Raw genomic sequence first — 23,687 nt, 5'->3', positions numbered from 1 at the left:
CATGATGAATTAAAAGGCTTGTCCCATTAAAAGTTAGGCTCTGTTTGTCCGAAATGAGCCCTGGAGACCCAAAATCATCCCTGACGACCTCACTGACACGATCGAAAATGTGATAGAAACAAAGATACCCATTTGACATTGATGAAATACATATATGTACCTAACTCATCTCAAAAATAACTCAAACACACCTAAACCCCCTTCTTAACCAAAACCCCAGAAATATAAGGCATAGCCGACCACTCAAAATTCCTCTCCAACTCAACCCTCTCCCACCCACCATCCCCATCAGCCGCAGCCCTCAAAACCGCCTCAGTATCCCTATCCAAACAACAATCCCCAATAAACCAACTCCACCCAAGAACCTGATAGATACCCTGCACAACCCTCCCAACAAACGACCCCTTCGCCCGCCGCCACGGGTTAACAACATGCTCCGTAACAAGCAACCTTCCACCAGGCCTGAGCATCCCATACAACTCACCCACCGTACGCTCCATCTCCGGCACGGAGCACAGCACCCGCACGCACAGGATCGTGTCGAAGATGCCCGCGCGCGGGTCGGCATCGTACGCATCCACGACGCTCGTCCCCGTCGCCCGCAATGCGGGGATCAGTTCGTGGGCTGCCACGCCTGTAGGCACGATGTGGTACTTGGACGAGATGTTCTCTGCGAGTGCTTTCTCCCGGATCGTGGAGTGGAGGCTTTTGCATGGCTCGGCGCCGTAGAGGGCTGTTATGGCTGGTGAGGTGAGTAGTGGCATCTGTGTTCCTGTGCCTGGTCCGATGTCGAGGACTATTCCCGAGGCTGTGCGGAGGATTGGGGGGATTAGAGCTGAGGAGCCGATTGGCTCGGGGATTTCTTGGTTGTTTGGGTCGGAGGCCATTTGGCGGGGGGCTGTGTTGGTGGTTTGGTTAGGATTTGTGTATCTCTTTATTTTTATTTATTTTGACAGAGATTTTGACAGGGCCTTCTTTATGGGTTTTGTAGAGATTGCTAAGAGCAAGAGGTTCCGCTTTGGGCTTGTTGATGATAGATGTGGTGGCTGTGACTCACTGGTGAACTCGATCCAGAATCTTCCGAATGCTTCATCGCGAAGTCTCCCGGTCTGGGTAATTGGGGCAAAGAGCTGGCCATTTTTGAAGATTGCTTCGGTGCAGACTCGGGCGTAGTCTGTAGTATTGCAGTTAGTAATGTACTATTTTATAGAAGACGAGGAATTGGTGCTGGTGTGTGAGGAAGTGAAACGATATATGACAGATACAGAGAGAATCCCGCCAAAAGACAAAAGATGATACGAAAATTGATACAGCAAATTGCAAGCACAAGCAGATTGAAAATAAATCCACGGTATGGCGAATACAAGCAGAGATAAAGCACATCCACCGGCCTCGAATTCCATATATTGAGATCGAAGCCATTCGGTGTCTGTTCGGCGTCTGTACTTACGCGACATAGCCCAAGTCATGATATATGCTGGCTCAAACATAGCAAGCATTCGCCCGATAAACGGTGGCGGAGCTTCGGTCGACATTATGGGTCAGAGGTGTTCAAAATCCGATTCAACCAACTCTAATGAATGCCGAGAGGAGAGAATACAAGAGGAAGTTTATATAGTTAGGGCGCGGATATCCCTCACGTGACCCAGAGGCTTTGCGGGGATCTCGGCGTTTGAAATAAACAAGTCATATCTGCTCAGCTCCACAGGTGTGACCTGAAGATGAACAACAATTAATGATCATATCGGCTCACCTGAGCATGATCAATGCGTCTTACGAAATCAAAATTAATCAGGCATAATCCAACAAAATTGAACATAGACTAATATCTAGCATCCTGGTCTGGTGCAAATTGCACAAATACTCAAAAGATGGTCCGGAAGAAAGAGCGGAGCCTATCAGTACAAAGACGACGGCATGTAGTGGTCACAGAAATTATCAACATAAAAGGAGAATATAGGAAAAGAGCAGACTCAGATTGGGAGAAGCGTTCCAGCAGGACGCAATGATTGAACGAAGGACAGAGACAGAGACAGTAGGAGAGTTGAGATCTGTAGAGAGTAAAGAAAGAAAAAGACCGTAGATAAAGAGAAGGTGGAGGAAGTTGGGGTGAAACTATCCAGGGAGTTTCGGAGCCCAAGGATCCAGAATCACCGAAGAGTACATAATTCAGTTGAGTCTCGGTTTTGAAGAATGGGGCATTCCACGCTCGTGTGAAAGAAGTTAAAGTCGGAAACACTATTAGAAGGGTTGCTGGTTGGACAAGAGACAGAATAAAAGGAGACTCGTCGTTATTATCTTTATAAGTGACTCGAGTCTGGGTTGAGGACCTGCCCACAAACCCTACGAACAAATGCCAATCACATTGGACGATGTTCAGTGATGGTGGGGTGAGTGGATGCGGTTGACCCTCGGACTGTATCGACTGGTGCGAGAAAGAGAGCCAACATCGTGTTTTCCGTCGCAACAGGCGCGGACATTTTCGAGCCGGTCTTGTTCCTGGGTTTCGATCACATTTCTTAGATCATCGGCACTTTCTTGGCCATGAAGACTTTCATTGTGGATACTGGGAGATTGACCGTGCCGTCCCTTCAAACTTGCGATGGACCCCCGAATCGAACTGGAGATGGTGCTGAGTCTTGACGAAGAACGTTGGCGATCATCGGGAACTTGCAACGACGAGTTTGGTACAGGTGAGCTGAGCGCCGGTGATGCACGCCCACCGAGAGTCCCAGAAGATCGCATGGACATCGCCGAGGCCGCTCGCCGCTGTTGCTTGGATGCTTGACGAGCGGTGCGGCTATTGTAAGATGAGAACGACATTCGTGCTGTCTGACGAGAATCAGACCGGAAGCTAGGGGGGTTGAACTCGTTGATATCGTCGAGGGTTACGCTGTTATTGTCCTCGCAGTTGTCGTTGGTCTCCCTTAAAAGCAGGTAAGACAACGCGTTGAACCATGTCTCGTGCCGCTGACTCGTCGTAGCCGTAAACCGAACTCGTCGGCCAGGACTGACAACCTCCAAACTTCTGCAGTGAAGACCCGGAGGATACGGGTTGTCATCGGCAACCACTCGAACAGCCTCAATAGGCACACTCTTGGTACGGAGCTCACTCTTTCCGGCAGTTTGCGGGTCCTGCGTACTCCAGTACAGAGTACGGGTGTACGGGTGAACCCAGAAGTATCGTCGGTGCCTTGTTGTGGACATATCCGATGAGCCGGTCTTGCGAGTGTACTTCCAAAGGAATTCACCAATCATGGTTTGAGTAATCGCCTGGATCATGCGCGGATCCGTATTAGGTCCATAGCCGTGAGGCATGGGGCCAGCGTGAGGGGCAATATTGAAACGCTCCTCGAGCTCAGACGCGAAAGACGACACTGAGGATCGTCGAGACATCTGACTTTGACTTCCTCTCCTCATTCTGGCCTGAGATGAACCGGTTCTTGAAGAGGTAGCCCGCGCAGCTTGTTCGCTTGGCGTAAGTGGGCGCTGGGAGTTCATGCGGTAGGCGGAGGCAGGTGCCAAAGGAGGCCCCATGACAGAGGTAGGAGATGGCGGGGCCACGTCGATGGGCTTCTTCTCGGCTGCCAAAATAGCTTCCCGGTGATCGACGGGCAGTGGGGGATGGCTGACACCAGATGTCTGACTGGCCGCACTGGGAGGCCGGCGGGAATTCGGCGTTGTTGACTTCGCAGACTGAATTTGCGAAAGGCGAGGTCGCGTCGAAGCTTTGGGTGTCACGTAAGGAGATGCGGCAGTTGTGGTGACTGCGGCAATCTCTCGTGAGTTGTCCGTCACCTGGCTGTCGGAAGATAGCGGGCGTGCGGACACACGATCCATAAGGATTTGATCTATCTGTTTAGAGGATAGGATAGTCTGGGATCCTTGGTCCATGCTCACTGAACTAGATTGCTGTCTAGCAGAGCGAGGAAGGGCGTTGCCAGAGATATCGTTCAAGGCCAGTCCGGCACCAACGAGATGGTCACTATTCGCTGTGCTAGTGCGGCTACGAGTAGCGTCAGCAGGCTGGTCTTCGTGGACAATCACAGCGGCTCCTGCGGCCTTTGACTCTGTCGGCTCGGTTTGAGTAGATAAGTCTGCCACCGCAGGGATGACAAATGGCATAGACTTCACTGGATGAGTTTCCACAGAGCGAACAGAGGAGAATGACAATGCCGGCGTAGGGACAAGGCGGGGTCTTGGAATAATAGGCTCCGTGTATGCTGGATCGAGGCAAGAGATCGTCAAATTCGGTACCTCGCGCTCACGTTCAACGTGCTTGATAACATCGACGTATTGAATTACAGGTGGCTCCGGTTCAGGAACAGTTGCTTTGACTGGCGTAGTGGATTGAGTGGTGATCGAAGAGAAAGTCAATTCGGGCACCTCACGCTCACGTTCGACGTGCTTGATAACATCAACGTATTCAATGACAGGCTCTGCTTTGGCGATGGTTGCCTGTACAGGGGCAGTGGACTGGTTGTTGATGGAAGAGAACGTCAACTTAGGCACCTCGCGCTCGCGCTCAACGTGCTTGATTACGTCAATGTATTCGATAATCGGCTCCGCTTTAGCAAAAGTTGCGTGTACAGGCGCAGTGGATTGAGTGGTGATAGAAGAGAAGCTTGACTCTGGCACTTCACGCTCACGTTCAATGTGCTTAATGACATCAACGTATTGAATGACAGGCGGCTGCGGTTCAGGAACAGTTGGTTTGACTGGCTCAGTGGTTTGAGTGGTGATGGAAGAGAAGGTCAATTCGGGCACCTCAAGCTCGCGTTCGACGTGCTTGATCACATCCACGTACTTGACGATAGGCTCCGGCACAGCAAGCGTTGCCTGGATAGGGACAGTGGATTGATTATTAATGGAAGATAATGTCAACTCGGGGATCTCGCGCTCGCGCTCGACGTGTTTAATTACGTCGACGTATTTGATGACGGGTTCTGGCTCAGGAACAGTTGCCTGGATTGCTTGGACAGGTGCTGTCGATTGAGCGGCGACAGACGAGAAGCTCAACTCTGGCACTTCACGCTCGCGTTCAACGTGCTTGATCACATCCACGTACTTGATCACAGGCTCTGGCACAGCAAGTGTTGTCTGGACAGGGGAAGTTGATTGAGTGGTGATGGAGGAGAAGGTCAGCTCGGGCACCTCCGGCTCGCGTTCCACGTATTTGATGACATCGACATGCTTGATGATTGGCTCAGGTACGAGAACCGCTGGTTGAATGGGATTAGTGGTTTGTGATGAAATTGAAGATATCGTCATTTCCGGCACTTCCGGCGCGGGCAGCTCATGCTTCACAGGTGTAGTGGTTCCCCCAGTGATGTATGAGACACTCAGATCAGGCCGCTTAGGTGCAGAAGGCGTGGTCTCTTGGGAAGAAACGTCTGCCATGCCCATATCTGGTAGATCACGAGTTTCTTTAGTTTTTTCGACGATCTCCGGGTCTGCTGTTTGAGTTTCCTGGGGTGCAGCGAGAGCATGCGGCAGAGCAGCTCCTGCAGCAAGACCGGCAGCTCCAGCAACAATGCCAGCAGTTATAGAAGGCGTGGGCTCCCAAGGTTCAGTCATAACACCAGAATCCACCATTGCGGGCTTAGGTGGTGCATCCAGCATTGCATCCGAGGGTCTTCGTGAACCCGATGCAGGCTCCATTCGTGGTGTCGAAGCCTGAGAGGTTACTTCATCATCCTCGGTGCTGTCGAACTCTCCAAGTTCGGCAAAGAGGCTCTGGCCCTCTTGGGCTGCTGGTACTGGCGCAAAGCTGGGTGCTGCGGATTCGCGTGAACTCGAAGGACGACTGGTGGATGCGAATGTGGCCTCTCCAGATGGACGAATGCGTCTCGAGATGCTGCGTTTGGACTTAACACGGGGTCGGGAGATATTCATTTGGCTCGGAGAGCCGAACGCTCTATCATATTCTTCATCATCGGAAGATGCTGAAGCAGTGCTGTGATACGAGGTGCGATCGCGAGCTTTGGCCATGACCAGGGAAGAAGGCACTCGGCGGCGAGGAGTTGTCTGTACGTTGTTTTCCGTCTCGGTAAGATCTGCCGAATCGCTGCTGTCATCCGCCATGCTTTCGACACCCGTCTGGAATGCTTCGCTCTCAGTTGCGGTTGCCCGCTCATTCGCTGTTTCAAATCCATCCTCCGCCTCGGTAGCTGTCTGGTAGACGTCACTAGGTCCTGAGGGAGACTCGGAGCGAGGGCGGCCCCTAGTGGATATCGCCTTAGCGTGGGTCTGGGTAGGACTGATTTGGCCGGCATTGTCTTCCCAGTCTGTGTCGTGAAGCTCAACAAATGATTTCTCTTTGCGGCCTGCACCCAGAAGATCTGGGCGGGGAGGCTTTCGGGACGAATCCGTCTTCGTCTTTTGGCGTTTGCTGGCTCCGTTCAGCGCAGTGCTGTCACGGCGGCGTTGCTCAACCTCATCCCGAGCATCTTGCAGCATGCGCTTGAGCTCAATCTTTTCGGTCTTCTCGCGGTGAATTGTGCTCTTGAGGTTCTGGATCATGCGATGAGCATGGCCGAGCGAGCTCTTCAAGGTTTCCGATTCAAGATGGCCGTGTCGAGGAGTGAACTTGTTGGGGGATGGTGGCGGAGAGCTTTCAGGTGTGATATGCTCGGGCTCATTGCCGTCGTTGTCATATGAAACATCCCTCGAGCCTTGGTTTTCATGGTCCCGGAGCCTCATGGCAACTGCCTTGGCGAGTTCTTGATTCTGAGAAGTCATTTCCATCAACTTCTTTTGGAGCGCAGACTTTTCCGCATCGCCAGAAGTCAGATTCCGCCGCAAGAGGTGGATTTCCGCATCATTTGCCTTCTGCGTGAGGCTCTGATCCTCAAGTAACCTCGCATTGGTTTGCCTTAGCTCCTCCAGCTCTCGTTCCGCGGCGTTCTTTTCCGAATTTGACAATGTTATGCTGCTGTTGAGCCGTTGTTCACGTTCCGCGGCCTCCCTCGCAGCTGCCATCAACTCGTGTGCTTGAGTCTCCAGCGCCCAGTTCTCGTCCTTGTAGCGTTGCTCACTATCATCGAGCGCCCGGATTCTTTGTGCATACCCCTCTGCCTCCAACTCAAGTCGCGATTTTTCCAAATTAACAAACTTGAGTGTCTCATCCCGTTCTGCGAGAAGAGCTTGCAGTTGGCGTACCTGGGCTAAAAGTGAAGTGGAGATCTCAGTCGCAAATTCGATATCATGGACACGGTTCGATGGTTGATTGCGCTGCTTGCGGGATGGAACGCTGACTTTGCTAGGGGAATTTGTGGCTTGACTGGCGAACAAAGCGGGACTTAGGGGTGACTATTAAAACTCGATGTTAGTTCGGCGACAAATCGAACCAGAGTCAGATTCAAGACCCCAGGCAGTACCTTTTGATCGAAAGATGGCGTTCCAAGCTGAGCATCCTCTGGGCCTCCGGCAAGACGTTTGGGTGCTAAAAATGCCCGTGCCGACTCACGGCCGATCTCGTTGTACTCCTTCTCCAAATCTGCAAGTTTGCGTCGCAGTTCCGGGCCCATTTCTCCCTCATTCTGCTCCTGCTCGACCTCCTTCAACTGCTCTGAGAGCTGCCGTTGCTGATCGATAAGGGCCGTTCCGAGCCTTGAAGCCTCCTCCAGTCGACGCTCCGTCTCCGCCAAGTGGGCCTCGAGGGCCCGTTTGGCCTGTGCTGGTGAAGACGCATTTAGGCTGTATAGCTGTGTATCAAAGGACGAGTATCGATTGGAGTCACGAGGAACAGCTGGCTTTCCAGAATTCGCAACGAAGGGGTCTTCCATGGATGCAAATGACCCGGTGGCCTCAGCGTTGGATGCGGTCATTACGTGGGAATCGGGGGCCTCAAACGGCATCTGAATCCTCTTAATGACGAGGACACAATTGCCGTTAAGATATCGGGGACTCGCGGTTTAATCTTTGTTCTGATTCTAGGCCGCGGGCATCATCCGAATCACCGCACTCGGTCGAAGACTGTTGTCGCAAGATGTTTTCCGTTGAGATCTTTGCCGAGCCGACCAGCGACCAGAGGTTGTTCGAGGTTTTTCGAGATTACCACACGCTAATGTTGATGCGATGGGGGGGTGAAACGGCACACCGTTGAAAGATGTGGAAGTGAAGAGGGGGAAAGCCCACACGATTAAAAACAACAAACACCGAGGACCTTCGGACGAATCAGTGAGCTCCTGGTGAGATTGGCCAGACACGCGCGTAGAGATGCAACTAACCACAACAAAGTGCTCGGGATCTGCAGGACCTTTGGAATCGGCCTCAGTGGTCTGAATAAAGGAAAGACTAAAAAACAAAAGGGAAAACGAAAGGACAGCTAACTAAAAAAAGGGAAGGGAAAAAAAGAAAGGGAGCGTAGGGAGTGATTGGATAGGTCGAGTTTGGATCACTCGGCGGGGGAGAAAAGGAAGAGAAGAGAGTGAGCGAACGTGCTGTTGTGTTATTGCCAAATGGCGCCAGTGTTTGAGATTCACGATCGATAATCACCCCAGACGGAGAGACGAATCTACGAATCTACGATTCTACGATACTAGGCTATATTATTTGTTCTAAATTGGGACCTTTAAATTGACTATAAAACTGTAAAAACAATAGGAAGTGCTGATTCGACAGGTTCCTGCGTGTGTTTTGCTGCGATTTCGCTATCAAACGCGTCCCAAAGCGAGGAGGTTGTTTGTCTTGTTTGCATTATGTTTGCTTAGTCATTTCTCCATTGCCACCTCGATATCAAACCTTGGCGCATCTTTACAACCTTTGCATCTGACACAATTGCTTGAACATCTACGACTAATCTTTGCCAATACCCAATACACAATATGGGCGAAGAAACCGAAGTCGCAGATGCCGTGCCCCAAGTCGCTTTCAAGAAGCGCTCCAAGGGCAAAGCCAACTTTCGCAAGAAGCCCGCGACGCCACCTCCGGCTTCTGACTCCGACTCCGACTTTGTATCATCCGATGACGATGAAGGGCGACGGATCAAGAGGCGACGCAAGAATGCAGCTGTTACCGCGTCATCCACATCAAATGCGACAAGGAAACAGCGCACAGAGAACGGACCTACAACCGCGGTTCCCGCTCCATTGACCTCGAGCAACGATGCGACAAAGGCTTCCGACTGGTATGATGAGAACCTGAGCGAGAAGAACTTATTGGGCACAACCCGGGAGAAACCGGTCTCCTCTGCCTCACAGCCGGACGGAACGTACAAGGGCGCCGCCAACTATCAATCTTTCATTCAGAAGAACCCCGATGCACCGGGGAAATTCGGTCCTGTCAAAGCTGCGACCAACGTTAGGACTATCACAGTGACGGATTTTGCCCCCGATGTGTGCAAGGATTGGAAACAAACTGGCTATGTGAGTTGCATCCTCAACCCCATCTGTATTTCATGAATCAATGCTAATCCATCTAAATTTAGTGTGGCTTTGGAGAAAGTTGTAAATATCTCCATTCTCGTGAGGCATACAAGGCAGGATGGGAGCTGGATCGTGACTGGGAAGTCAACACCAAGGGCAAGCAATTAAGCGGGCGAGTGATTTCACAGCGAAAAGGCGCGGGCAAAATCGCCGAGGATGACGATGATGACGACGAGGATGAATTGCTAGAGAGCATCCCATTCGCCTGCATCATCTGCTTGAAGCCCTATCAAGAACCTATCATCACCAAATGTGGTCACTATTTCTGTGAAGCCTGTGCCCTACAACGGTACCGGAAAACTCCCTCGTGCGCTGCCTGCGGCGAGGGAACGGGGGGTGTCTTCAATGTCGCAAAGAAGTTGAATAATTTACTGAACAAGAAGCGCGAACGTGCGCGCAAGATTCGAGAGGAGGCGATTGCGAATGGGGAGGAGGTCAGCGATGAAGAAGAGAGTGGTGATAGTGATTAGCCGGGGAATATCTCTGTATAGCATAATATAAACACAAAAAGCAGCTGGACTGCAACAGTTGTCCTCTGGCAATGTATCAAACTTCTCTATTTTACTGTTGATTATCTCCATTACCTTGACATTGAGCATGTACTTCACAAGTGTTTAAACGGGGACGCAACATGCAAATCAGCTGATCCCAAGACTCCGTTGTAACGTATATAATAGAAGAGAATATATAATTTTTGGGCCTGGTAATATTTTGCAGTAAGAGAGGATGTTGAGGCATCGTGTAGGCTTCTATTTAGGGATTGCTAGGCAAGAAAAAAAAAAAGGAACTCAAGCTGGGGGATCACGAACTGGGAGATCACGAATGATTCCAGCTTTCTTCTGCGCAACGTACAGGCGGGCATTACCAGGAGCAGTGGCAAAGAACAAATGGTTACGCATGACCGCACCCGAGAGGCGTGCCTCTCCCGGACTATCTGGCTTTAGAATAGCAGTCTCTCGAAACCAAGGGGTAAGTGCCACAGAAGCAGAGGTAAGGATTTGCATATCAACGAATATCAGAGTGTGGAGAGACGGGCCATTAGCGGTGGTTATAGAGTCGACACCTCGTATGGCTGCTCCGTGGCGTACCAAATCGAACTGAAGCGCAAGAAGATCGGACGTGAAAAGGGTAAGGACATTGCTTCCAGTATCATTGCATACTAGGAAAGGCCGTGTCAAGTCTGAATCGCCACCATACTGCGGAGGTATTCTGACGTGCGCGTGTACCTAGTTTGTGTTAGTTAATAACCTCAAGTCATTGATATAGCTTGGATTGTGATATACCTGGTGCATATGGAAGGTGTTCGAATAAGGAAAAGTTGCTGACACAGATTGGGCAAGTTGCTGCGGTTAATCATCATAAAATACGACATTTGATTAGCCAGAGACTCTTGATGATACCATATAGGTTTATATGATATTTGCCTGGAGTTCAAGTTGCTGCGTCATTTGCTGATATTCCAAGGTCTAAAGATATCATTAGTATGAACCAGTATAATAGATAGCCAATGGGTCGATGGATATTGAACAACATACCTCACACCATCTCATCGCGTTATCGGGTACCGAGGCATCTTCCCAGGGGTTATTCTCAACTCGTTGTCCTTCTACAAGGTAGATTGGGGGATCGCCTCGCTTGCGGGGTCCGAGCTCGCCAGTTTCATATAGACGAATGAGAGCATAAACGTTCACTTGCTGGGCTTTCCCAAAATCAGTTTTGAGAAAAGCTTTGAGTTGCTCTATCCGCTCTGTGGGCTGTTGGACGTAGGGGATTGGACACGCGGGACTGAACTGCATATTGGAAAGCGCTTGGTGGAAGTGGTTGGTGTAAATGGTTGGTGGAAAAGGTGAAAAAAGTGGGATTCTGTGGATTGGGGAAAAGTGGTGGGGCAAGCTTAGGTTTGAGCCCTAGAGGCCCTTCGGGGGCCCCAACCACATTCAAATCAGCCAAAACCAAAAAGAAACCAAAAACCCAAACGCCCCTTGGCATCAAACTAAAGGCGGCTCACCTGAGCCAACGCCTCCTCAGTGGCCAATGATATCGCCATGACATTTTAAAACGGGGTTCGAAGTCCGCCAGGGCATTAAGAAGCTCCCCTTTTCTTTGCTATTTTACTTTGATATGCCCAGTTTCCACTTTTGTACGGGGTACAATTCTCCCATTTCTATTTAATCTTCTTTACTACCCCCCTCTGTCCTTCCATTCTTATTTCGATCTTGCCTTCATTTTGTACCCTTTTGCGTCTCTCGAATTTGCCATCACGCGTCCTGATACTTTGGAACAATCACTCGCCCCCCTATTTCGCATCACTATTATACATCGGAAACAGTATATATCAATGGCTTATTAGTGAATCCTCCACCCCGAGTTCACACCTACGGGTACCTCTCCGCAAAGTCCCCCGGAGTTTTATCTTTCTTATTCATCATTCATAATGAGAGGTGGATTCCGTATCGCGGGGCTTGGCGTCTCGTGTCTCATTCTATTCTCCCTATACCTACTCGAGGCGCATCTACAAGACATCTGCAATCAATATCGCGCTGGCGCATACGTGATTAATTGGCTAGACCGCAATGACTCCGCCTCACGCCCATCCGGCGACACCACACCGGGGGATAAGGTGATTGTTATGGCCAAGCTAGAAGAAGAGGACACCAAATGGGTGGAAGAAGAGCTTCCCGAGTGAGTAATTTTGATCTCCAACCCTCCGAAGACCCACGACTAATTGGCTTTCTTTCTCTTCGAACAGCTGGCAACGAGCAATCTACACTGTCAACCCCTCGCATGAGACACGACTAAATCCCGACGTTCTTACGACCCCACTCAACAAAGGCCATGAAGCCATGGCCTACTTCACCTATGTAATCGATTTCTACCACAAACTTCCCTCAACGGTCGTCTTTCTCCACGCCCACCGCGCAGGCTTCCTCATGGCCTGGCACGTCGATGCGCCACTCCACGACAACGTCATCGCCATACGCAACCTACGACTCGATTTCGTCCAGCAGAACGGCTATGTGAATCTTCGCTGCAATTGGAATCCAGGCTGCAAGGGCGCCCACCGCTTTAATGGCCATGTCACCGAGCAGGTTTGGATGGATGTCTTCGATGGAACGAGTACGCCCCCCTTAAATGCTTCCTCGTCCACGGAGCAGGAGTTCGCAGGCCAGAAATACCTTCGCAAGCCTGCTGAGATTGGCGCCGCATGCTGCGCGCAATTCGCTCTCTCGCGAGATCAGATTCAGAAGCGTCCGCTGGAGGATTACATCAGGTTCCGACAATGGATTATCGATACGGAACTTAGCGATGCTTCGTCGGGGAGGGTGATGGAGTTCTTGTGGCATATCATTTTCGGTATGGAAGGTGTATAGTAAGTTATGGTCGCTCACGTTTCCTTGTAATATTGAACTAACCGCCTTTTGCAGTTGTCCCGATGAACAATTATGTTATTGTCAAGTCTACGGACAGTGTTGAATTTCGCCCTCGGCTTGAGCATTCATTCCCAAATCCAGCGACACCCCTCCCAGGCTGGTATTTATATATCGTGGGACCACGCACACACTTTTTCGTCATTATGTGCAAATAATTTTTGCGACAGTACAAACACCCATTCGGAATTCGGTCACCCGTTTGGTCACATAGAACTGGAGTTTTCAGGGACCCTACTTTTATTATATATATATTTAATTGCGTTCAAGCGCTGAGGACAAAGTTCCTCGTGAACATACTCCATCACTTTTATTGATGGACTTCTGGACAATCAGAGTACATGAAATGTATATTCTTACCATTTTCTTTTTTACTTTTCACAAGAATAGTCGGCCGCTTATGCGGCCTCTGTCCTTGACGACCTAAGACTTGAAAAATCTGATCTATTTGGACCAAAATGGTATTAGAGATGTTATATGTAAGAACCCTCCGATATACTTCTTGGATGTTCTTTTCTGATGTCTCCTTAGGTGTATACGAAGGCGAAAAAAAGGCATACTTTGTGCAGACGATTTTTCTATCTATAACCAGCGATGCATACATTTCATGCCATTCGGGTTTTTACATGTTCGTCCTCCACTAACTATCAAAAGGGACTCCATGCTCTAATAACCTTCAGGTTGCCAAAACATTGTATTATTCAAGCTTGATATCTTTTCGATTCTATCAACAAGCAAGCTCCTGCAAATAACAAGACAGGGACTAATTGCTAGAGACAGTCCTAATGCACTGCTTCAAATACCCATCCACCCTCTGCACATCACTAAGACAAGCAACAACACCAACATACCCATCAGGCCTAACCACCACCAATGCGCCCTCTGCCGGATCTACGCCATATATACTATACGCATCATCCAAAGCCGACCCATCATAGAAGCGCATCTCAGCCTGCTGCTTCACACATGCCGGCACGTCACTCCACTCAAAGGACCGATGCAGCTGGGGATGCAGAATAATCTGTTCAATAGTCGACCTGGGGAACTGCGCTTCAAGCAGAGTGACTGCTTCCAGTGTCTGTACAGAGACACTGCTTCTATCAAGAAGGTCGGTCGATGTGAGACATAAGATGCGGAATCGGCCAGTGGAAGGGATATCTGTGAGGGTTATTTGGTTAGATATGATGTTCCCACGCTAAACTTCCATCTGACTTGACATACCATCATGAATATCCCGCTGCCACCCATCAGCATGTCGGAGCAATCGGACATTAAGCAATCTCCGGCCCGGTCTCAGGATTCCGGATATGTAGTCCGTTCCTGTGACGGGGTTTGGACCCTTGCTCTTGATATCATCGTTCAGCTCATCTCGGATAACTAGCATGTTTTCCGGGTATTCCACGCCACAGCCGCTAGTAAAGCCATTGCCGAGCTTGAAGGCCTGTTGGAACTCTTCTTGTGTCAGTCCTTCAGTTGCGCCCATTTGGCCGGAGAACATGGTGGAGAATTTCCGGTCGAAGTCGATGAGCTGTTGGGCTATTTCGTGGCGTTCTGTCTGATATGTCTCGAGTAACGAGGCTGGGCTGTTGGGGCCAGTTGGTTCTGGTGCGAGCCCGTTAATGTGATACATGAGTTTCCAGGCTAGGTTGTAAGAGTCCATCATTGAGACGTTCATGCCTTGGCCAGCCTGGTGGGATGGAAGTTAGTGATGTCCTCGCCTCGGAGGAAGAGTTGCTGTGGGGACTTACTTTCGGACTATGTGTATGGCAGGCTATAAACACGATTCATGTTAGTTCGAGGCCATGCACTCTCTTCGAAGCAAACTTACCATCTCCAGCAATGAAAACCCGCGCAACGCCCTTTGAATCATTGACAATGAACTCAGGCGAGACACGCTGGCCAATTTGATACGCAGCCCACCAGTCGACCGCATCCTCCTTGGGCCGAATAGAGTATGGTTTGATCGCATCGGCAGCTTGCTTCAGAATCCCCTCGAGGGTAATCTTACTTCTTCGCTGCCGAGCATCCTCAGACTTAACACCCTCAACTCCATTCGGCGTTTGATCACTCTCCGGAGCCACATCCTCCGGAACCTGCACATACAGCCTCGTGAGATATTCACCCGTGGAGATCCTCTCTCTGGGGATAATCATAACAGAACCAGCAGGAGAATGAATCGCGCAACGGCGACGAATATCCGGGAAATCTGTCTCGGCAACCATATCAACCACGCCCCAGATATGATCCAAAGACTCTCCTTCCAACCGCAGACCCATACACTGCCGAACAACCGAATGCGCCCCATCCGCACCAACAAGATGCTTCGTGCGCACCGTCTTCTCAACACCATCCGTAGCCATAGTCACAAGCACGGGAAACTCCGCATCACCCTCTTCATCAATCTTAACATCCAAAACCTTCGTGTTCCGCACAATCCCGCGGTGAGAGTACCGCAGCAGATCCGTCTCCATGATGCGCTCGATGCGCCCCTGGTGGATGGTAGCCTCGTAGCGGAACCGCGATGGAGGAATAACCTCCGGCACGACGGATGTGCGCTTAATGACCTTTTTTGGGTCCGATGAGGGGTTCCAGAATGCGAATTGCCACATCTGACACGCTTCGTTCTCGATCTCGGTTGAGATACCGAGTGATTTGAAGACCTCTAGTGTGCGGGGCTGCACGCCGTCTGCTTGGCCGGATTTCAGAGTACTTGGCTTAGCGTCAATGCAGAGGAGTGAGGTATCGGTAAGGCCATAGCGGGAGAGGAGGAGGGTTAGCATTAGGCCTGCTGGTCCGGCCTAGATTGATATTAGGTTTTCTTTTTCCTTCGATGTTGGATACTGTGCTGATATCCGGGGGCTAGAGAACACATACGCCGACCACAATTGCTTCGTATTTCTCTTCGTTTTTATCATTGCGCTCGAATGGGGGTGCTAGTCGGGGTAGCGGCGGTGCAAATGATGGTAGGACTCTTAGGTCCCGAGATGAGGAGGAGTGTTCAGTGAAGACCGGCATTGCTTTATGATTGCTAGAAGTATAACAATTGAGATTATTTACTGAGAAGAATAGCTATACTTATAAAGCGGTCTTGATTTGGGCTGTTTTTACGGGGTAGAGCTATAGTCCCCCGCGATAGTCCTCATGCGGGGCGCACCTGTACATCCCCCACGATTTGTGATGATTAGCAACAACTACCCTTATTGTGATTGGATTAAGGCTAATAGATAGTTTATCTCGAGAATTCAGTCGCAGGAGAGGGTGAGAGTTCGGATATATGTGCGAGACATATCTTTATATACCAGACTTCCGAAAAGAAAACCGCTATCGAGATAATACAATGAAATGAAACAAAGTAGCAATTAAGTGTCTAAAGCTGAAACCTACCGAATACCACCCATCATTTATCTAGGTAAAGATTATTCTCACACAATAGGTACCAATCATTTGCCCCAAGTTGGTAAATAACAACCGTCCCACATAGTGGAGGTAGTGGACCTTCACCCCGCAAGATATTGGGGGGTGAGAAACAATCGGATATGAGCATCGGCAGTCATCGCTACATCACAAATGGTATACATAGAAAAGTCTATTTCACAAATTAAGCCTCTTACCCCTTTTTCATGCCCCTCCCTAACAAACTGAGAAGGGAGAGAATATATCTATGAAAACAGACATCTAGAAAGACCAAAAAATACTTGACATGGCCGCTTATGCGGCCGACTATTCTTGTATATAAGCATTTGGTAATTTGAAAAACAGCTATATTGTGAGTAATTGATTAGTAATTCACACTGGGCCTAGTATACAATAACAAAAACACCAATTTATCCGTAAACACCACCCTTACCCTCATCCAGCACCGTAGAAAGCACATTCGCAAAAGCCTGTGAAATACCCCAACGCCCACCCCGCTGTAGCAAGTCAATCATGCCATACAATTGATCCAAATCTGTGACTACAGAACGCTCACTATTCTGAGCATTCCCAGGAAAACATGCAACCTCCGCAGCCCCATCACCCAGCAACATGATCTCCGGCGACGCAAATGCCTCCGCACTTACGACATGTTTGGGCGCATACTGCGCAACACATAGATATATCAATGCCGCCGAGAATAGCGCACGAGGGACATGTATTGCTGGCTCGGCGGATATACTCATGCGCTCGAGATACCGGGCAATCAGCGATGCGTGCACGAGACAGCGGCTTGCATTCAGAGAAGAGGCCCATTCGCGTGCCGGTTCTGATGCTTCCAGGGCTCGGGCCCTGCCATCGCGGCCGACTGCTTGTTCCAGGAGGTCCATGTCCGCGTACAGGGATATGAAAATGGAATGCCATAAAACGGGTAGACAAAATGGATCTTGGTTTGTCGTGTGGTATGTCTGCCACCACTGGATCAAGAGGTTGGATATATCTTGGCAGACTAGATGGTTGAATTCGTGAGACTGTTTGGCATCTATGAGGCGAGCGCTGATTCCTTCAAGGATTCCATATGCAGTGAACCTGGAGTCGTTGCCTGTGATCGGGAATGGATCGGGAGACCGAGAGAGTTGAGCTTGAGCCTGATTTTCACTTTGGGATTGAAGTGATTGGAGAATTACGGCCCATTTAGACGCCGTAGGTGCCGAAAACAATTCATCGGATGCTAGACGGGGAAACTTGCGGAATCGGTGACTGCGAATTGGCTCGTGATGATACAAAGCAGCAAGCTCGGCGTCGTGGATATTCAGGGCAGCTTGAACTCGAGCACGTTGCTCGCTATCAATCCATCGATGCCAGCTTCTTTCAATATCTGCGCTGTTCAGCATATCTTGCGACTGGCTGCAAAGAGCACCTAGTCGATTTGCTTCACGGGCCCATGCGGCAACTGTCCCGTGCAATACATCTGCCAGAACAAGGTACTCAGGCTTTCCAGCTAGAATAGCATAAGTTTGACCCAAAATAGCAGCTTGTACCATAGACAGGGCATCTGGTCGGCTTTCTGACAGGAATGATTCCCATGATGCCAGAATGGCTTTGTTCAGCCGCTCGAATATCCGTGAGCCTTGAGCCACTGCGCGGGAAGATCCGACGAATAAGCTGCCAATGGAGCAAATTGACAGGAATAATAGAGAGTTTTCCGCCGTCGGTCGAAACGAGGGAGCATGTATGACTGGTAATAAAGGATGAAACCGATGAAAGTATAATTTGGCAAAAAGGTTCAGTTGTTCCGAAGACGGCAATGCCTCATCTTCCATAGGTCGACGGAGTTTCTGAGATAGGCCAGCTCGGTATGATTCATTTGCATTCGTTTGACCTGGCCAGTTCGTTCCCGTGGTGGTAAATTCTCGACTAGGTCGGTTCTCGTCAGATGGTGACAGATGGGTGAACCATTTTCGTTTGACTGTGTCCCCGGCCATGTTTGCAGTTTCAATATCTGGGATAGAGCTTTGAACGGGGGTGAAAACATCATGGTCTCCTGTAGACAGACTCGCAGCAGGAAACAAATTTGGGATCTGTGCCCATTCGGATATTGTAGAGGTTATTGAGAAGTCAAGCGCACTGACATCAAAATCGTCTTCAAGGAACCATGCTCCGGGTCCAGAACTGGGGGCTGTTTCACCTACACCGCTTTGTGTAGATCCAGTGGGTTGTCCAAAATCGATAGTATTGGTGTGAGCTAGGCTCGGTATATCCGTGTTTAGAGATACCTGTGGGGAAACATGAGGTGCTGGTCCAGATGGTAACCCCGAGAAAGCCCTGAACGAATCAGCTGCGGATGGAGGCGTGAGCATCGCCGAACCGGCAGCGAATCCTTGTGGGGACCCAGTGGGCAAGCTCTCCAGTTGAATACTGTGGCTTCGCTCATGCCGACGCAGAACATCACTAACAATGTTAGTGCACAAACTGACTGGCCATTCGGGATACCTCATACCTCCGCGAATATAGTTTCCCACAGACAGGGCATATAAAGGGCCTTTCTTTAGTGTGACCACGAATGTGTCTAGTGAGATGCTCTTTCTTGGAGAATGTTTTGTTGCATGTATGACATCTTCGATCATCTCGTGACCGTACCCTGTCCATATTCTCTGTAGTGAATGGTCTTGAAAAATTGGTGGCGGGGTGACTTTGTCACAATATAGGAACATGGATCAGAGGAAGAAAGACATCGATTCCAAGGGTGCCGAAAAGAAACACCCCGAGGAAAAGTTCTGTATCAGTTTTCCTTGCCAGGATTGTTTTCTTCCAGAGCAATCTGCAAGTAGATGTTGAGGATCAAGTCTGGGGTTCCCCCACTTCCCCACATCCAGTTCGGAAGCCCCATAGCTGACTAACCGCCATTTGATGCCTACCTAGGTAGGTAGGTGGAATTGGCAAAGGGTTATGATTTTTATTGTGGTTGACTGATTGATAGAGGTATTTTGTAGCATCTTGAATAAAGAAGATTGATTGGTTTGAAATGACAATGGCAATATGTAAACAGGCAAGTAGGATACACTCGTAACTCATTAATCGGGTCCCAAATTGCGGCAACCCCGGATCCCACACCAAGATGATTCCAAGCAAACTTCGAATCGGCGTTTAAATCTTTTTCTCAAAGTACTGCTCAACTCGGTCTACGAGATCTGCTTTCTTCCCTGCTGTAGCGCGGCCATGTGCATGCAAGAATTCCTTCAGCACGGCCACGGTAAGCTGAACGTAGGTGTTAGTTTAGTTTGGTCAATTACCTGAGAGAATTATGCTCACCTTGGAAACAGTGCCCTTCTCATAACATTTCTTTACTTCGTCTTCCACTCCAGAGGAGCTATCTTCAACCTTCACCCGTTTTGATGGGTGATCACCAGCAGGCTCGGTCTTTGCACCTCGCTTTACCAGCGTAGAGGTGGCTGCTGAGCTGCCAAACATCTCAGAGGCTTGCAATTTAAGTTCCTCGGCCCATTTAAGAATATAGTCGCCAGCGCGCTGTGGTAGAGCATCCATTTAGTCAGTACATTCCCGCAATTTCTGGGATCATGGAAGCAGCCAACCTTGTGAACCTGTCGGTACTTAGGCACAGTCTTGTCATCTGATGATTCTGGGAAATCTTCATCCAAGGCGATAGCCTGTAAGATACGATAATGCCATTGAAGCGCTGAAAATTAGTCAGTATCATTTTCAACAAACTGCAGTGGTAAAGGCTCACAAGGATTCGGGTATTTTGAAGGCTCATATACAGCCTTGGGAAGCTGCAACTGGCGAACAACATCTCGCATGGCATCATTCAGCGCATCTCCTGCCCGGTTGACAGTGCTCTCTGGATTTTGGCGCACATCATCCGCGAAAGGAAGAGGGATAATCCACATTCCAGGTGGGATTTTCTGCACACCATTCTCATCGATCTTCTCAGCCCCAGCAATCATAGCAGCTAGGACTGGTGAGGCATTTTTGCGGGGGATGAACCAGACCAAAGCCAGTTTCTCCGAATCGAGGAGTTTCTGCTGCAATGCAGAAAAGACCCGTGTTGAGCCGATATAATCCTCTTCGGAGGGATAGATGAACGAGGGGTGTTTAACATTGGCCCAGAATGGGAGGGCTGACAGTGGCTTGAACCCAATAATACGGATCACAGGGTCACCGAAGTTCCTTAGCGCCTGTTGTTCTTCGATGGTGAATGAAACCTGCTCACCGCCAAACTTGTATGCCTTTCGAGTGTCAGATTTTTCGATCTCCTGTCCTGTGTCATCGGACATTAGAGTTGTGACGCCTTTCGCAATCTGAGCAGTCTCGCCTCCTTGCCAGACGAAGCAACTCCTAGCAGGCTCTTGCTTTTTGAGGAGCAAATATCCATTGACGGATATCTTGAGATCAGGTCCGATCTCAAGTGGCACATTTGAGAACAGCGATCGGCGGGGGACAGATCTCGAGTTGATACTCGACAATAGAGAATTGAGCAATGAGAGTCCGTCACCTTTAGCTGTCGAAGTGTTGGTGTCCGGCTGTAGGTATGCTGGGGCATCTCCATCACTAGGTGATGTTTTGTAGATAATGTCCTGCTAAATGTGAGTATACCCCTATACAATCAAGGCGAATAACCTACGTCGTAGAATTTAGAGGTGTCGAATTCGTGATCTGGTTGAGAGATGGGAAATAACTCGATATTGACACCAAGATCGTACAAGTCCCTGGCGCGAACTGTTGCGGCAGACCGCATTCCCTTATTGTCTGCGTGGGGATTATCGTTGTCAGTCACGACAAACAGTCGTCGCGATGAAAAGTTTGGAGCCTTCGAGGTAAAGATTTGGTTTGCGCAGAACAACATATTGGCCATCGAGACTGGCTCCTTGGATGGTTCCAAGACCTGCCGTACGTCATCATCAGCATCTGCTGGAGATGCAAGTGACCGCAGTTGCTTGACTTCCTGGGCTGATGGAACATCAAGATCTGTGTACAGATAACAGTGAGGATATGAAAGATCTCCGCGGTCCTCCTCATTTTCATCATAGAACTTGGACGATTGCGTTCCATAAAGCAAAACGCCAATCATGTCATGAGGGTTAGAGATGATGCGCTGTTGCATCAAATGGTATGCACACTTCAAGGCTGCAGACGCGGGTGATTCATCGCTATGTTTTTTAGGATCAGGCGATGGACGAGGCGTGAGCATCGAACTGCTGATGTCTATGGCAAATAGCACTGCATCTTTGACTGATTTAAAGCTCTATGTAGGCAACAGTCAACAGTCGGTAACTATATCTCCGGCTTTTGATACTCACGGTCTCATCGAGCTCTTCATCCTCGTAATTCTCCTCCTCGCGTGTGTAGCTATCTTCGGCCATGGTTATGAAACAGGGAACCTTGGAATATTGGAAAGATTAAAAAGTTGTAAATTAACCAGGTCCAAAATATCATTGAGACGCGCTTTCCGACGCGGGCAACACGAAAGTCAGGTGACGCTGATGCCTGAAGCTGCTGACATTCTCCCGCGGTGATTGGTTGACATTCGGTGGGCGGCGGAAGCTACATGGGGCCGCCGGAACCGGATTCAACAACTCCGAGGTCCAAGTCGGACGCAAGTTGGAATTGTCATTCCTCATTAATACCTTGATATTATTTTTCGGGTCTATTCCTTCATATAATATCTCCTCGACCCAATCATGGCATTCCGCAGCCCTTTCGCGATCCCCCGACAGTTATTGACTGGGACCGCATCTCTTGGAGGTCGCTCGGCAATTAGCACTCGGTTGAGATGCAATCGACGAGGTCTCGCGACGGAGATACCGCCAGTCACACAAGATGCAACAGGCTCCAAGGGGCCGACGGCTATGGTCTTTATGAACATGGGTGGACCTTCCACAACGAACGAGGTGGAGGACTTTTTGAGCAGACTATTTGTACGCGTCAGAACTTGCTACAATGGCCACATTGAATTGATATGCTAAACATATTGAATTACAGGCCGACGGTGATTTGATTCCCCTAGGACGACTCCAATCGTATATCGGCCCCCTCATCGCACGCCGGAGAACCTCGAAGATCCAAAAGCAGTATGCGGATATCGGCGGCGGATCGCCCATTCGGAAATGGTCCGAGTACCAGTGCGCGGAAATGTGCAAGCTATTGGATAAGATCTCCCCGGAGACCGCGCCGCATAAGCCTTACGTTGCCTTCCGCTACGCTGCCCCATTGACCGAGACCATGTATGAGCAGCTTTTCGCCGATGGATTTGGCAATGGCAAGGGAGGACGTGCTGTCGCGTTTACACAATACCCGCAGTATTCCTGTTCAACGACCGGCAGTTCCCTTAATGAACTGTGGAAGTGGCGTAATCGTCTCGAGGGAAAGCGCGCAAATGGAGAGTCCGAGCCGGCTGGCGCAATCCAATGGAGTGTCATTGACCGCTGGCCCTCTCACTCTGGTCTTGTGGAGGCTTTCGCACAAAATATCGAAGCTCAGCTCAAGACATACCCGGAGGAGAAGCGTGACAAGGTCGTGTTGCTGTTTTCAGCCCACAGCTTGCCTATGAGCGTTGTCAACCGAGGTAAGCTGATGTCCCCCGGTTACTTACTAGAATTACTCTAATCACTCTCTCACACAGGTGATCCCTACCCCGCCGAAGTTGCTGCGACAGTTCATGCCGTAATGCAACGACTCAAGTTCAAAAACCCCTACCGCCTGTGCTGGCAATCCCAAGTGGGACCTAGTGCATGGCTCGGGGCCCAGACCAGTGATACCGTTCAAGAGTATGTGAAACGAGGACAGACGGACTTGATCCTGGTTCCCATTGCGTTTACAAGTGACCACATTGAGACACTCTACGAACTGGATCAGGAAGTCATCCATGAAGCCAACAACCCAGGTGTCAAGCGCGCAGAGAGCTTGAACGGAAGCCCAGTCTTCATCCAGGCACTTGCCGATATTGCTCGTGAGCACTTGCAAAAGGGAGAATTGTGTTCTCGCCAGATGACACTGCGTTGCCAGGGCTGCACCAGCGAGCGGTGCTTGGGTCAGAAGAAATTCTTTGCAGGCCAGGAAGATGCTTCTATGGTGATCTAAGTTGTGTGGGCTTATATGGTTTTTCGTCCGGACTAGGAGAGTTCAGCCTTGGATGTATGTATACGGCACTAAGAGGTGTTGGAGGCGTTGTGAGAGTCTAAAATTTCGGGGTTAATGTACGGTATAATATATTTTCAATTCTATACGATATATAAAAGAAGGATAGCCGTCAGAAGGACACCTTAATATACATAACCAACCTTGGAACCACCTAATTCCGTGCGGAGATTCCGGAGCTAACGGCTGCCAATGATGAAATCCCGATAAGAATTCAAGGAATCATAACCGCTAACATTCCCCCCTCTTTCATATGAGAATG

At 49.7% G+C, this 23,687-nt stretch overlaps 9 protein-coding genes across 9 annotated transcripts; 3 read left to right on the top strand and 6 right to left on the bottom strand.

Moving 5' to 3' along the window:
- Nucleotides 1–180: 180 nt before the first annotated feature.
- On the bottom strand, nt 181–1,568 carry N7471_007616 (class I SAM-dependent methyltransferase). Its single transcript, XM_057280335.1, has 3 exons — nt 1,451–1,568; nt 1,058–1,174; nt 181–898 (listed from the first exon to the last, which is right to left on the bottom strand). The coding sequence occupies exons 1-3, from the start codon at nt 1,533–1,535 to the stop codon at nt 192–194; spliced, it is 909 nt and encodes a 302-aa protein (XP_057134595.1). The 5' UTR covers nt 1,536–1,568; the 3' UTR covers nt 181–191.
- Nucleotides 1,569–2,376: 808 nt separating this feature from the next.
- N7471_007615 (putative nuclear migration protein (ApsA)) lies at nt 2,377–7,829 on the bottom strand (the record flags this gene model as incomplete). The annotated part of the gene is made up of 2 exons (XM_057280334.1): nt 2,377–7,311; nt 7,380–7,829. The coding sequence occupies 2 exons, from the start codon at nt 7,827–7,829 to the stop codon at nt 2,377–2,379; spliced, it is 5,385 nt and encodes a 1,794-aa protein (XP_057134594.1).
- A 951-nt stretch (nt 7,830–8,780) lies between these two features.
- On the top strand, nt 8,781–9,978 carry N7471_007614 (U2-type spliceosomal complex subunit CWC24). Its single transcript, XM_057280333.1, has 2 exons — nt 8,781–9,368; nt 9,431–9,978. Exons 1-2 carry the CDS (start codon nt 8,829–8,831, stop codon nt 9,896–9,898), a joined length of 1,008 nt encoding a protein of 335 aa, XP_057134593.1. The 5' UTR covers nt 8,781–8,828; the 3' UTR covers nt 9,899–9,978.
- A 238-nt stretch (nt 9,979–10,216) lies between these two features.
- Nucleotides 10,217–11,224, bottom strand: N7471_007613 (uncharacterized protein; the record flags this gene model as incomplete). The annotated part of the gene is made up of 2 exons (XM_057280332.1): nt 10,217–10,654; nt 10,964–11,224. 2 exons carry the CDS (start codon nt 11,222–11,224, stop codon nt 10,217–10,219), a joined length of 699 nt encoding a protein of 232 aa, XP_057134592.1.
- A 485-nt stretch (nt 11,225–11,709) lies between these two features.
- On the top strand, nt 11,710–13,184 carry N7471_007612 (DUF3431 domain-containing protein). The gene is made up of 3 exons (XM_057280331.1): nt 11,710–12,110; nt 12,178–12,798; nt 12,854–13,184. Exons 1-3 carry the CDS (start codon nt 11,863–11,865, stop codon nt 12,900–12,902), a joined length of 918 nt encoding a protein of 305 aa, XP_057134591.1. The 5' UTR covers nt 11,710–11,862; the 3' UTR covers nt 12,903–13,184.
- A 435-nt stretch (nt 13,185–13,619) lies between these two features.
- Nucleotides 13,620–15,871, bottom strand: N7471_007611 (putative phenol monooxygenase; the record flags this gene model as incomplete). Its single annotated transcript, XM_057280330.1, has 5 exons — nt 13,620–14,014; nt 14,078–14,543; nt 14,605–14,627; nt 14,685–15,654; nt 15,731–15,871. 5 exons carry the CDS (start codon nt 15,869–15,871, stop codon nt 13,620–13,622), a joined length of 1,995 nt encoding a protein of 664 aa, XP_057134590.1.
- An 809-nt stretch (nt 15,872–16,680) lies between these two features.
- On the bottom strand, nt 16,681–18,630 carry N7471_007610 (fungal specific transcription factor domain-containing protein; the record flags this gene model as incomplete). The annotated part of the gene is made up of 1 exon (XM_057280329.1): nt 16,681–18,630. One exon carries the CDS (start codon nt 18,628–18,630, stop codon nt 16,681–16,683), a length of 1,950 nt encoding a protein of 649 aa, XP_057134589.1.
- Nucleotides 18,631–19,417: 787 nt separating this feature from the next.
- akuA (uncharacterized protein) lies at nt 19,418–21,651 on the bottom strand (the record flags this gene model as incomplete). The annotated part of the gene is made up of 6 exons (XM_057280328.1): nt 19,418–19,528; nt 19,583–19,798; nt 19,864–19,967; nt 20,019–20,865; nt 20,913–21,533; nt 21,589–21,651. The coding sequence occupies 6 exons, from the start codon at nt 21,649–21,651 to the stop codon at nt 19,418–19,420; spliced, it is 1,962 nt and encodes a 653-aa protein (XP_057134588.1).
- Nucleotides 21,652–21,969: 318 nt separating this feature from the next.
- N7471_007608 (ferrochelatase HEM15) lies at nt 21,970–23,368 on the top strand (the record flags this gene model as incomplete). The annotated part of the gene is made up of 3 exons (XM_057280327.1): nt 21,970–22,206; nt 22,271–22,853; nt 22,911–23,368. 3 exons carry the CDS (start codon nt 21,970–21,972, stop codon nt 23,366–23,368), a joined length of 1,278 nt encoding a protein of 425 aa, XP_057134587.1.
- Between the last annotated feature and the right edge of the window lie 319 nt (nt 23,369–23,687).

This window comes from Penicillium samsonianum (assembly GCF_028829775.1).
Source record: "Penicillium samsonianum strain IBT 33392 chromosome Unknown utg000004l_segment0_segment0, whole genome shotgun sequence".
NCBI lineage: Eukaryota > Fungi > Ascomycota > Eurotiomycetes > Eurotiales > Aspergillaceae > Penicillium > Penicillium samsonianum.
The sequence above is the reverse complement of the archived record's forward strand: the minus strand, read 5'-3'. Positions and strand labels throughout refer to the sequence as shown.